The sequence below is a fragment of the Pituophis catenifer genome, unplaced genomic scaffold, assembly GCF_029215685.1.
Source record: "Pituophis catenifer annectens isolate HBS135680 unplaced genomic scaffold, rPitCat1.0.hap2 SCAF_3, whole genome shotgun sequence".
In the NCBI taxonomy this organism is placed as follows: Eukaryota; Metazoa; Chordata; class Lepidosauria; order Squamata; family Colubridae; genus Pituophis; species Pituophis catenifer.
Window position 1 is genome coordinate 193,130,793 of NW_027256883.1, and position 13,121 is coordinate 193,143,913.

Here is a 13,121-nt window from a genome sequence, read left to right on the forward strand (position 1 = left end):
TATGATTTTTTTACTTCTGAACAGCTGAAGAAAGGTTATTAAAGCATTTATTTAGCAGATTAGTTTCATCACAAGGTATTTTTTCTCTTCTCCCTTCCCAAATCATTGTAAGAAAATACACTATAAGAAAACCCATCCCTTCCTTCACAAACCTACTTACTCACCAGAAATTCCTGCTGCCTATTCCTGTATGATGAAAAGTGATCCAGGACTTCAGTGTAATTTTCATTCATCACATTATTTCCATTTACTTTCAGGACACATTGGCCTGGGTGAAGCCCCAAAGCTGCTGCTTCTGATCCTTAGAGGGCAGACAAGAGAATCTCAACAGATTTTCTCAATAACAGGATAGATAGGTAATGTGTTTACGTAATATATAAAATACAGTGTAAAATGCTGTGCTTTCCTTGTTAATATTTTTGAGATGACAATTTACCAACAAGTGGTTAGTGTTATCAACAAGACACATGTCCATATTTTTTCCTTACCTCTCCCCACAGCGTGGACATAGGGTGGTGCTTCTCCACATATCTGGAAACACAACTTGTCATTGAAATCTGGAATTTTGATAATCCTGCCAAAAATTAAGGGAATTACATAATAAGACAAAAGTTGTGACTGGCAAAGTACGGATATTATGTTCTGTTTAAGTTATTCCATGTCACTAAAGATCTAGGAGTATATTCTACAGGGAATTCTCTAACTAAAACTAAAACAATCAATCACAGCTCCTAGTATGCTGTTTATTATAAGTGAGACTACCAAAATTAACAGACTATCAAAAGTCAAATGAAAGAATAAAGAAGTACTAATTATCAAGAACATGGTATCAGAAAACTCTATGCTAAAGATGTTGCACTAGGGAATTATTTCATTATTGTTAAATATATGTTTGCCCCAATTCAATTTCAAGTGTATGTTTAAGCTATTAAGTCAGACTCATTGGATAAACCTTGCGTAGTCTCTTTTATGGTTAACAGAAGTCTATGAGTCATGCTTTTGGAATCCAGATTTATAGGTACATTTGTTCTCTGAATCAGGGGCATACGATTATAAATCTGTTGTGTCCATATCCACATGTGTTCTCTCTATCTCCCTTGGAATATGCTTCCCATACAAGAATCTTCTCATGGCTGTATTTTTCTAGGATCTTACTCTTTAGATTTGGTGGCCACAAGAAGTCGAAGAGGACGCCGAGAGCAAAAAGACTGGTTTAAGATGGTCTCAACCTCTTGAAATGAACGCAGGAACACAAGGTCCTCATTCATGGAATAAATCTTTCGACCAACCTGCAAGCCCGCCATCTGAAATGATGCATAAATATTACAAACTGTGCTGCATTATTAAACATGTGAATTAAAAAGCAGAATTCAAATTAAATTCAAACCTTTATTGTCCAAGTACATGTGTACAATGAGATTGGCTGAGCCTCCCTTCATGCACACCCCCCCCCTCAAACCAGTGGTGGGTTGCTCCTGGTTCACAAGAACTGGTAGTAAAAATTTGTAGTAGTTCGGAGAACTGGTAATAACATTGGCTGGCCATGCCTCCGAACCAGTCCCCGGCCCGGTCGCCGCTTGCTTACCCTGCCCACGCATCAGAGGCTTTTTAAAAAAATTTTAAAAGCATTTTTTCTACAACCTCTTCAGCCGAAAAAATGCTTTTAAAAGTTTTTTTAAAAAGCCTCTGATGATCGCGCGGCTCAGCTGGGATCTTCAGCCGAAGAGGTTGTAGGAAAAAAAAATGCCTTTAAAAGCCTCTGGTGATCTTAGCTGAGTTGCCTGATCGTCAGAGGCTTTTAAAAGCATTTTTCTCTGCAACCTCTTAAGGTTGTAGAAAAAATGGTTTTAAAAGTAAAAAAACAATAATAATAAGTTTTAAAAAGTTGATCACGCCCACCCAGTCACATTACCCCCACCAAGCCACGCCCACAAAATAAGCCACACCCACAGACCCAATAGTAAAAAATTTTGGAACCCACCCCTGCCCCCAACCCAATACAATTTACAGTGAAAGACAGTAAAAGAAACAAGAAAAAAAAATCCCAAACCCAGTGAGTCCTACTAACAAACACACTATCCTACTGTACCATGTGAACTTATTGCACATCGCGCCGGCACCACAAGTCAATCATACTATGTCGTTGTAAAGTTATTTTCCATTCAGAAGACTGACAGCCCACGGATAAGACAGTTAGTGTGTCTTTTCCCCCAAGTTTTGCTTTGGACATCTCTATTTTCTTATCAAAAACTGAGACATATCAACAGATAAGCTTTATAAGAAAGAATGTTTACCAAATTTTAGTGCAATAAATGTCTGATTAATGTAAGAAAGCACTGGGTATATTATAAAACATTCTTGTTATACCTGGGCAAAGATGGGACAAATAAATGGCTCTCAAGAATAAGAACAGTAGGAACTATGTCTAAAAACATACACTGTGACAACACACTATGTTCATGGCATATGTTCTGACATTCTTTTGTTTGATTTGCTATGATGGACCTAATTTGAAGATCACCAGGAAATACTGGAGGTCAAGAGTGTGATGACAGAAAATAAAATCTGGAGATTAGCATTGCAAAATTACTTTCATACTATTGCTAAAGAAACCTCAAGGACATGTCCATGAAATCATCAGGATGCAAACTCAACTTAAAAGAGACTTTATTTAGGGAGAAGAAGACTACAAGGGTGACAATGGAAAAGACTCCAAAATCAAAGCTTCATTCTAGGTTTGGTATCAATTAATTTTTTTAATTTACCAGAATTACTGTTATCTTCTTAGAAATCCTATAGATAACGTTCAACGATTTACAAAAGAACCAATGCACAACCATTCATTTAGTAAATAAGCTGCACTATGTAAGTGTACAATAAATTTAGCCACAAACTGGAATTTCAAAAAGCGGCAGCAAATTTAAAACAATGCATTTAATTGAGAGAGTTACTGTATTCCCTATTTCAATTTCTAATAATCAGGTACAGTTAGCTGGAATTTGGCTTCCTATGTGAGTTTTTGCATGGACATAGATCAAACAGCTGTTGGATTCAATTAAATTAAGTTTCAGACAGCTGGTTGTCAAATGTTTCCTCAAAGCACAGAAGTAAACATGTTTGGGGAAAAAGCCTTGGTTTGTTTTTTCATCTTGACAGTCTGCAACTGTATTTGATATGAAACGAGCACAGATCAAAATAAATTCCATCAAACTAGACTTACTCAATCATCTACAGAGCTAACAATTTGCCAGAGTTGAAAGCATCTATTGACAAGGCAATATGAATCCAAAAATTCTGCAGAAGCCTGAAAAAGGTACAAAGGTGTTCAGCTTCCGGGGAAAAAGGTTTCTAGATTATTTGAGAAGAATTAAGAGTGATCCAGTTTTGTATCAGGACATTTTTTCCCTCCCCATAAATTTAGTAACTGACTTCTTGTGGGCTTGAGCACCTAATTGGAGTATAAGGATAGTCATAATGCTGCCCTATGTTATTGCAAATATTAAATCATTATTAAAAATTATAAATTATTTTGACCATACTAAAGAATTTTATTGATGACATTTATAAATGTCATTACTACTAATTGTTATTGATGATACTAACGTATGACTCAGGACAGAATCTGCTGCAGTTTATGCTGTATTTCTATTTGCATTTTATTGGTATTTTACTGTACTGTACTATATAGAGATTGTCACAAAGAGGGAGTCAAGCTATTTTCCAAAGCACCTAAAGACAAGACAAGAAGTAAAGGATGGAAACTAATCAAGGAGAAAAACAACCTAGAACCAAGGAGAAATTTCCTGACAGTAATAACAATTTATCAGTGGAATGAGATGAGATTAGACAACAATTTGTCTGAAATGGTATAGGGTTTCCTGCCTGAGCAGGAAGTTGGACTAGAAAACCTCTAAAGTCCCTTCCTACTCTGTTATTTTGTTCTGTTCTGTTCCATATTCATATAATATAGACAGCCAGTTTCGTATAGTGGTTAAGGAGATTGTGAGATCCTGTTTTACAATCCTGTAGTCCTGTCTTAAGTATCAAAGCCTAAGTGACTTTGGGCCAGTCAGTCTCTCTTGAATAAATGACTGCTCTTTTCCAACACACCAAGCTAATGAATTAAAGAGGGATTTTTGGATTGAACATCTCATACAAGTTTAGATTAGAAGAAAATCTGCCTACTGTAGCTTACAGGTAGTCCATTTGTTTAATGAATATTCAAAGTTGCAAAGGTACCAGAAGAAATGACTGACAATTGGTCCTCACATAACTTGTTGCAGCATCCCCATGGTCACATGATCAAAATTTAGAGGCTTAGCATCTAGCATGTGTTTTACAGTTGCAGTGTCCCAGTCATGTGATCATCATCTGTGACCTTCCCAGCAAGCTGCTAACAAGCAAAGCCAGTGGGAGAAGCTGGATTTGCCTAATGATGGCTTAATTCACTTAATAATTGCAGTGGTTCACTTCGCTCTGGAAGCACAGTAAAAGTCAGCTATAGAGACAGCATGACTTATGTCGATATATATATATATATATATATATATATATATATATATATATATATATATATGTAGGTCTTTGGTTATTCGGGTCTTCTCCCACGTAAAATTGGAAGTGTCTTGGCGACGTTTCGACGAAGTCTCATTCGTCATCTTCAGGCTGGTGTTCTCGGCTTCGTGTTCATGAGACTTCGTCGAAACGTCGCCAAGACACTTCCAATTTTACGTGGGTGAAGACCCGAATAACCAAAGACCTACATACAAACACCCGCGAAAACCTGAGAAAACATATATATATATATATATATACATACATATATATATGTTTGTGTGTGTGTATGTATATATATATGTACATATGTACATATATAGATATTTAAGGAAAGAACCCATAATGTGGCCATGAAAAAATGCCTTCACACTTCCTCTAGATAGCAAAAGGATCCACTTATAATTATGATAATATTAAGTGGCAACAATATGCAGAAATTCAGAAAATCAGAAAGAATACTTTTTCAGAGAAATGTAGATGTTGGTTGTTTTCCAAGATGTTCTGAGTTGAAAGGTGAATTATTGTTGTTTTTATTTTTTATTTATTGCCAAGAACCCCAACTAATTTGGGCATTTATTAATGTTGCACATAAATTAATGAAATTACTACTAGCTACTCCAAGACCAATGCCAATTTATTATTTTTGTGGGAAAGCACATTTGGAATAACCTACACATAAACAGAAAGAGCACTAAATTTGCATGGATTCTTTTGCTAAAGATCTACAGAAAGGTTACAGGGGAAACTGTCCACTTTTGAAGTCTTATTGGAAGAATATTCATCCTCATGACGTACATAATATTTTGTGTAACTTTTCTTCTATATATAAGAATTATATTTATTATTAAAAGGTGTCCCTTTCTACAAGAATAGAATTCCAGGTCATATGCTTACATCTTATTTAATTTATCAGAAAATTGCTTCAATTAACTTCAGAGCAGTATGAATTCTATGTGGAATATGTTTTAATATGTAGCATTTGATACCAACAATGATCAAAGTTTTCTAAAGAATTTTGGAATTTTTAAAGAGAAAAAAACCAACATTCCTAAAAATTTTCTAAGTCATAAATAAGTTCCTGGCGCAAGGTTACCATAACCACAGTTATGCAAAACAATCAAAACTAGAGAATACAATATGCAAGAATTATGCAATCACCTATATTTTCTGTAATTTCTACTGGACTTCAAATATGTTTTCTGAATTGCTTGAGGTACAAAAGACTATATAAATGAGTCCATATCTTATTTCTCTTATTAGTCATATAGCGGCAATAAACACTATTTAATGTGGCATTTTACAATCCCATAAATATTACCAAGATTTTACAATCCCATAAATATCACCAAGATTTTATACCTTTCACTGGAGAGTATCAAGCCACCAGAGGTTTTAGCCAATGATTTTTATCCACTTAACTGGTACTTTTGCTTGATGCTTTGTAATATCAAAACACAATTAATGAATTGAATAACATATTATTGTCACAAGATTTCAAGTCATGGAAACCGAGCCAATGGTTCATAGCGAAATTTTAAGAAAAGGAAGCAAAAAGATTTTTGGAATGTTTTTTTTTTAAATACCTTTTTAAAAAACACACTTGTCAAATTGTGTGCAACTATAACCTTTTCTGTGGGGACATGGTGGCTCAGTGGCTAAGAAGCTAAGCTTGTCGATCGAAAGGTCGGCAGTTCAGCGGTTCGAATCCCTAGTGCCGCATAACGGGGTGAGCTCCCGTTACTTGTCTCGGCTTCTGCCAACCTAGCAGTTCGAAAGCACGTAAAAAATGCAAGTAGAAAAATAGGGACCACCTTTGGTAGGAAGATAACAGCGTTCCATGCACCTTTGGCATTTAGCCATGCCGGCTACATGACCACGGAGACGTCTTCAGACAGCAATGGCTCTTTAGCTTTGAAACAGAGATGAGACCCGCCCCCTAGAGTTGGGAACGACTAGCACATATGTGCTAGGGGAACCTTTACCTTTACCTTTATAACCTTTTCTATTCCCTTTTAATAGGTGACTGTCCTATGAAACTGAAAGAATGATTTGTCAGCCAATGGTTTATTGAGAAGTTCAGCTATTAAAATACTTCCTAAGCAGATACTAACAATCATGACAAAATAGATAATCAAGCACAATCTTCTCCAGCCAAATGACCTCTAGATGGATTGAAGTACATCCCCCATTATTCCCACTCAGCGTGGCCAATGTCTAGAGGTAGGAACTGTAGTTCAGTCTTTCTACAGGATAATAGGTTGTAGAATGCGGACAAGCACAATCATTTTACACAAACTGCTTGGGAGGCAGAATGCCGCCCTTGGAAAACTAAGCAGGTCTGAAAATGCTTAGCAAATAAAAAGATAACCATCCAGCAATTCCTTCCTTCTACATGAAAATAATTCATCTCATCACCTAATCATCTCTTGCAAACCAGGGACTTTTTAGTGAGAGACCAATGGGAGCAATAGTCAAGTAACTTTTGCAAGGAGATGATCTACCTAGGGTTTAGTTCAGCATTTGAAATGATTAGATTAGTTTAAAAAAAACATTCTTTCAAGAGAGTCAAACAAATAAGTTAGCTAGGTTTCATAGCAAAGGTCACATTTCCCCAAGCTCATGGCCTCCAGGTGTTCACAGTTAATTTTTTAAACCCTTTTATGGAATTGGAATACAGTGTCTAGTTCTGGTCACTATTCAAAAAAGATGTTGAGACTCTAAAAGGAGTGCAGAGAAGAGCAACATAGATGATTAGTGGTCTGGAGGCTAAAACGTATGATGAACAGTCGCAGAAACTGGGTATGTCTAGTGAGTCTAACCAAGAAAAGACTAGGGGTGACATCATAGCAATCTTCCAATATTTGAGAGGATGTCACAGAACAGGGGGACAACCTAGTCTCCAAAGCATTTGATGGCAAGGCAAGAATTAAACTTATGGAAACTAAGCAAAAACAGATCCAACCTAGAACTAAGGAGAAATTTCCTTAGAGTAAGAACAATTAATCAATGAAGCAAGTTGCCTCCAGTAGTTGTGGGTGCTCCATCACTGGAGGCTTTTAAGAAGAGATTGGGCAGGAATTTGTCTGGAATGGTATAGGGTTTCCTGCTTGAGCTTGGATTAGAAGACCCCCAAGGCCCCTTCCAACTCTGTTATTTGGTAATCTGTATTTGGCATATAGACCAGGGGTGTCAAACTCATGTCGTCACGGCGTCATCACATGATGTATCGGGACTTTTTTCCCCTTCGCTAAGCCGGGTGTGGCCAGCAATCTGGCCTGAGGGCCGGGAGTTTGATAGCCCTGATATAGACATAACATCTGAATCCTTCCTTGAATTATAGGCAGCCCGGGACACTTCTTGGTTTACTGAGCAATTTGAGGATACGAAATACACAAATATGCAGCTAGACCAGAGTTACACTTCACAAGTTCACTTACAGTGTAGTAGTGCTGGTATCAAGGAGGGCTTATTTTTTCCACCTTCTTTGTCTCCTCAATGAACATCTCACGCACACATACACTCATCTCATGGTCTTACTTGCTGAGACATTCAAGTTATGCTGCCCCTTAAATTTCATTCAATACGTTTGTTTTCGATTATTTCACTGTAAGTCCAGCAGGTGTCAGCACCTATCGCAAATCAGACCTGGCTATTCGATAGGAGATCATTAGGCAATCTTAGATTTGGGAGACTAGACTGAGAAGTTGAAGAAACTGGAAGAAGGCAATAGCCAACCAGTTCCACATTGTTGTTTAAGTAACTACATAACCATGCCCATATAATCATCAAGAGTTGAAATTGATTCAAAAGAGCCTTTCCTATTTCAATATGCTCTGCTCAGCATGTATATTCTCAATTATCAGTGTTTTGATCATCAGAAAATGATTATTACTACCATATATAGTATTTTAATTTCCAGTTGGCACATTTTTTTTTCTTACGAGCCCTATAAGCATTTCAGGGAAAGCTGGTGATCAGGATCTCTTGCAGCAATTTATTTTTAACTTCAAAGCAATTACGAAGGCTATTAATTTAATGAGGAAATAGCTCTGTAGGTGGGTTGTGGAGTTAACCCTTTCATTTGACTCTCGTTTCCTGATCTTAATCCTTTCCCCAAAGATATTAATCGCTCTGCTGCAGAGAAAAAAAGGCAAACCACTTCCAATGATTGAAGATCGAAACGCAGATTCATAGCAAATAGCTTTACCTTTGCAAAAGGGTATATTATTCTGGGCTTTTATTGATCACTTCAACCAACTTTCATAACCAGATGCCTTTCAGATATGAAGGCTTAGTGTTTGGGAAATTAATAGAATTTTAGCCCCAACATATCTGGAGTGTACTAAGTTGAGAGCAGCAGTTTACTGAATTTTCCCCCAAAAATGCTAGAACCGAGGGTGCCAAACTTTTCAGTACCCCAAGGCAATTAAATGAATGAGGCATTGTAAAAGGTGCTACATGTTTTACTGTTTTTTAAAAACATAGGAAACTCTGCCGATTTATTTAGGAGGAAATAGTTACAAATCAGAAGTGCTTATTACCTCTGCATGTGAACCTCGGCGAACAGATTTTACCACAATGGCTTTGTTCTTTTCTTCTATATCAAATCCATAGTCATCCTCTTCTGGGAGAACCTTGGAACAACATTAAAAAATAAAATCTTTAACACACAAGGTTTTTTTTTTTTTTTGCAAAAATAATAATAATAATAATCTATTTGGCTCCAAATAGTTTTGCTATTCCAATTCTTTCTTCCAAACTTCAACATCAACTAAAAACAAAATATTGTTCCTTTCTTTCCATTACTTTCCATTACAAAATCAGTAAACTAAAAACTAAACTAAATTAAAAGAGGAGAATCGTATTTTTCTTTAGCCTTTAATGATACAGTTTTACTTATTTTTTTTCCTGAATGATGGAGATCTTTTTACTGAAGTGATTATTTGTTAAGAAAAGCTGCATCCATACTAGTAGAAAGGCAGAGTTTCTTGTTTCAGCTCAGTATGTATAATTGATGCCTTCAAGACAGTGACTGGCATACAGAGATGCTGAGAGCTAAACTAATAGTAGGCATGATAATTTCATGTTTGTACAGGGTCTTAATCAAATTAAGGATTAGGATGGTTCTTAAGCCAAATTATATTAGAAAACATTACTCCCTGCAAAAGCCTTTTTTTTTAGCTCTTTGGCCGAAGGGCTGTTCTTCCCTGGTAATTAATTACAGGTATTCTCACTTAACAACCATTTATTAGCAACTGTTCAAAATTACAATGATGCTGAACAAATGGTAGTTACTAGCTGTTAAATTCTATAGCAGAGATGTCAAAACTGGCAGCCCATGGGCCAGCTGTGTCACACACAGGCCACGCTCAGCTCCGCGAAGGGGAAAAAATTGCAAAACATCACGTGACGGCAACGTAATGCCGCGAGTTTGACACCCATGTTCTAGAGTCAGTTGGATCTATTGAGAAAATTTATCAACTTGATTTTTATTTGGGAAGATTTCAGAATTGTTTGAAAATGCACCAAATGATTTTTTTGGGTTCTTTTTCCTAAGTTATAATTCAACAGAATTCATGTGGCTAACCCTCAGCAAACATGCATTGTTGGGATGCTAACCAAAGCAAATTATTTATAAATATGATATACTGATGATGTACTTAATACAAAACAATTTCGGCATAAATAACCTTTGATTTTAAACTCCTTTCAAATCCAAAACAGAGTTCCACAAAGTTAGTATTAAATGTAATCTCAGCTCATTAATGCAAATAAGATTCATAGGATAGCCCTCACCTTATGGAAAATATCCATTCAGTTTTTTTTCTTAGAGGGATATGCAGTTGAAAATCTCTCTCTAGCAGAGCCGAGAGATGAGGTTTTTGTATTCACAACAGATTAGCTGGCACACAATGTGTCAGAATTACAAGGTTTTTGGTTAGAATTGAATGCATTTGTCTGGATTTATTTTTCTTACCAGCAGACTTTTAGCTAAGATGTTTTCAATAAGCTTGAAGTCATTTCGCAGAGGCTTGCTTTTCGAATTTGTACCTTCCATCTCCTCATCAGCATGAAAACGGAAGTATTGAGACTCATCTCTGAATTCACTCTTCTCCAGTACTTGAGACCAAAAAGTGGGAAGCAGGAAAACATGCCATTACTTTCATAAATCTATATGAATCTACAAGTACAGTCACAGTCTTAAATTAATGTCAGCCATTGCAGTCTTATATATAGCTATATATGGTTCCCAAAGAGTCCTTAATGTCCTCCTTAAATGTCTGGGGTTGGGTGCTAAACTTTGGGTTATGTCCATGAATGGGGTCATTTTTCACTGAAAGGCATTACGTTACATCCTGAGATAACTCTCCAAAAAAGCTTTCTTAGAAGCATGTGCTTTGTCCTATCTGGATGGGGGGAAAAAAATCAAATCAAATTAACAATGTTTCTTTCTGGAAAATAGACAATTGACACTGTAGTTACAGAGAAAACCCCAGTGTGAAATTAACAGGATTCCTCCAACATAAACACAATGTTCAAAGCAAGTTTTTGGCTTAAATCAGTTCCTTCCCTTTCCTTATCTCTCTCCCCATTTTCAAACTCTATAAATTGATGGTTTGTGTCCTGCTAGCCCCCAATGAGAAAACGTTGTTCTCTTTGCATCATGTCTGACACTGTGTCCCTGCAGCTAGCCAGGAGCCTGGTTTTCACACTGCTGACACAGAATCTAAAATATCCAAGGGAGGACACAAAACAACGGCTGCTTTTCATCCATTGCTTGGAAAAATTCCAATTGGTAAACATAGGTCCATTGTGAGGCTTCCAAAGACTAGCCCATTCCATGAAAAACTGAAAATGGACATAGTGCTAAATTTACTCCTCAGCTGCAGCTCTTCTCCCTCAACACTTCTAAAGTCATTTACTTGTCTGAAATGCATCAACCCAGTTTGAATGTGGAGGTCATATACTAATAGCTTCAGAAATAGTATTATCTATGAAAGATATATAAAAAGGAATGAGCAGATGCATTGCTTATCACCAGTGGTGGGATTCAAGTAATTTAACAACCGGTTCTCTGCCCTAATGATTTCTTCCAACAACCAGTTTGCCAAACTGCTCAGAAAGTTAACAACCGGTTCTCCCGAAGTGGTGAGAACTGGCTGAATCCCACCACTACTTATCACCCATTTTTATAGTTTACTCAGATTTGCTGAACTGGTCCTAACAACATTCCTGTATCATATAGGGAGAGTCAGTTTGGTGTAGTGGTTATAGACACTGGGCCTGAAACTACGTGTTCTAATCCTGCCTTAGATATGAAGCTAACTGGGTGACTTTGGGCCAGTCACTCTCTCATAGACCTAAGGAGACATCAATAGAAAACCACTTCTGAAAAACATTGCAAGAAGTCCACTTGCTTTTTGGAAAAACACCTTTGGGACAACCATGACCGGAATGATTGAGACTCTCCATAGACATATTGCAAGAAAACGGCATAGACTTGTCAAAATTGCCATTTGGTTGCCAAGGGTTTGACTTGAAGGCACAAAAATAAGTAACACATTGCCCCTTCTTGCAGTTATTTCATTAGACATTCCATATTGACATAATAGCAGCCTTTCCAAAGCCAGACAAATGTTGAACTAAAAGGTAAAGGTTCCCCTCGCACATATGTGCTAGTCGTTCATGACTCTAGGGGGAGGTGCTCATCTCCGTTTCTAAGCCGAAGAGCCAGCGCTGTCCGAAGACGTCTCCGTGGTCATGTGGCCAGCATGACTAAATGCCAAAGGTACATGGAACACTGTTACTTTCCCACCACAGAGGGTCTCTTTTTTTCTACTTACATTTTTACATGCTTTCGAACTGCTAGGTTGGCAGAAACTGGGACAAGTAACGGGAGCTCACTCCATTACACGGCACTAGGGATTCAAACCACTGAACTGCCGACCTTTCAATCGACAACTCAGCGTCTTAGCTACTGAGCCACCGCGTCTATTACTGTCTTATCCTTAGACTACCACTATCTTAGTAATATCTTACACTATCACTGTCCTAATCCTTAGACCTTCAAATTATGGGGACTATAATCTAACTCCTCTTATGGTAAATCACAAGAGGATGACATAGAAAATAGGCCCTAATTATTTTCTCTATTTCTCATGTTCAGCAATGAATATGGGTGCTCAGTCATCCCCAACAGTACCATCAATAAGCTTGAGAAAAACCTGAAGTCTGAATAAATGAAAAATAATACGTGGATGGTGGAGCAGGGAGTCCAAAACAACCTAATGAGGGAAATGGAACTGAACTTAAACAAAGGACAGAGAAGGTTGTTTCCCAGCATTCAAGCCCAGCACCAGTTAAATGGTAATGTCCACATCCCCTGCAAGGCCCTGTTTATATCTATTTTGATGCCTTAAAATCTTTAGGACAGGTATCCATGTAGCCCCTCTGCACTTTATTCCTGCTATTATCAATACAGGGATGGCTGCACATGTTGTGAGAGTAGAGGAGATGATTCACCAGAAGGTCTGCCAGCACCTTTGATAAACTAGGTTACACAG

General features: G+C 37.3%; 1 protein-coding gene across 1 annotated transcript in view; it reads right to left on the reverse strand.

Annotated features, from left to right (window-relative positions):
* PREX1 (phosphatidylinositol-3,4,5-trisphosphate dependent Rac exchange factor 1) overlaps positions 1 to 13,121 on the reverse strand; it is a 252,963-nt gene that overhangs the window by 37,949 nt on the left and 201,893 nt on the right. The window contains exons 16-20 of the mRNA XM_070940036.1: positions 10,535 to 10,677; positions 9,099 to 9,191; positions 1,156 to 1,304; positions 489 to 574; positions 165 to 301 (exon numbers count right to left, since the gene is read on the reverse strand). Of these exons, the coding sequence (XP_070796137.1) occupies positions 165 to 301; positions 489 to 574; positions 1,156 to 1,304; positions 9,099 to 9,191; positions 10,535 to 10,677 (608 nt within the window). The remainder of the gene's footprint in view (positions 1 to 164; positions 302 to 488; positions 575 to 1,155; positions 1,305 to 9,098; positions 9,192 to 10,534; positions 10,678 to 13,121) is intronic.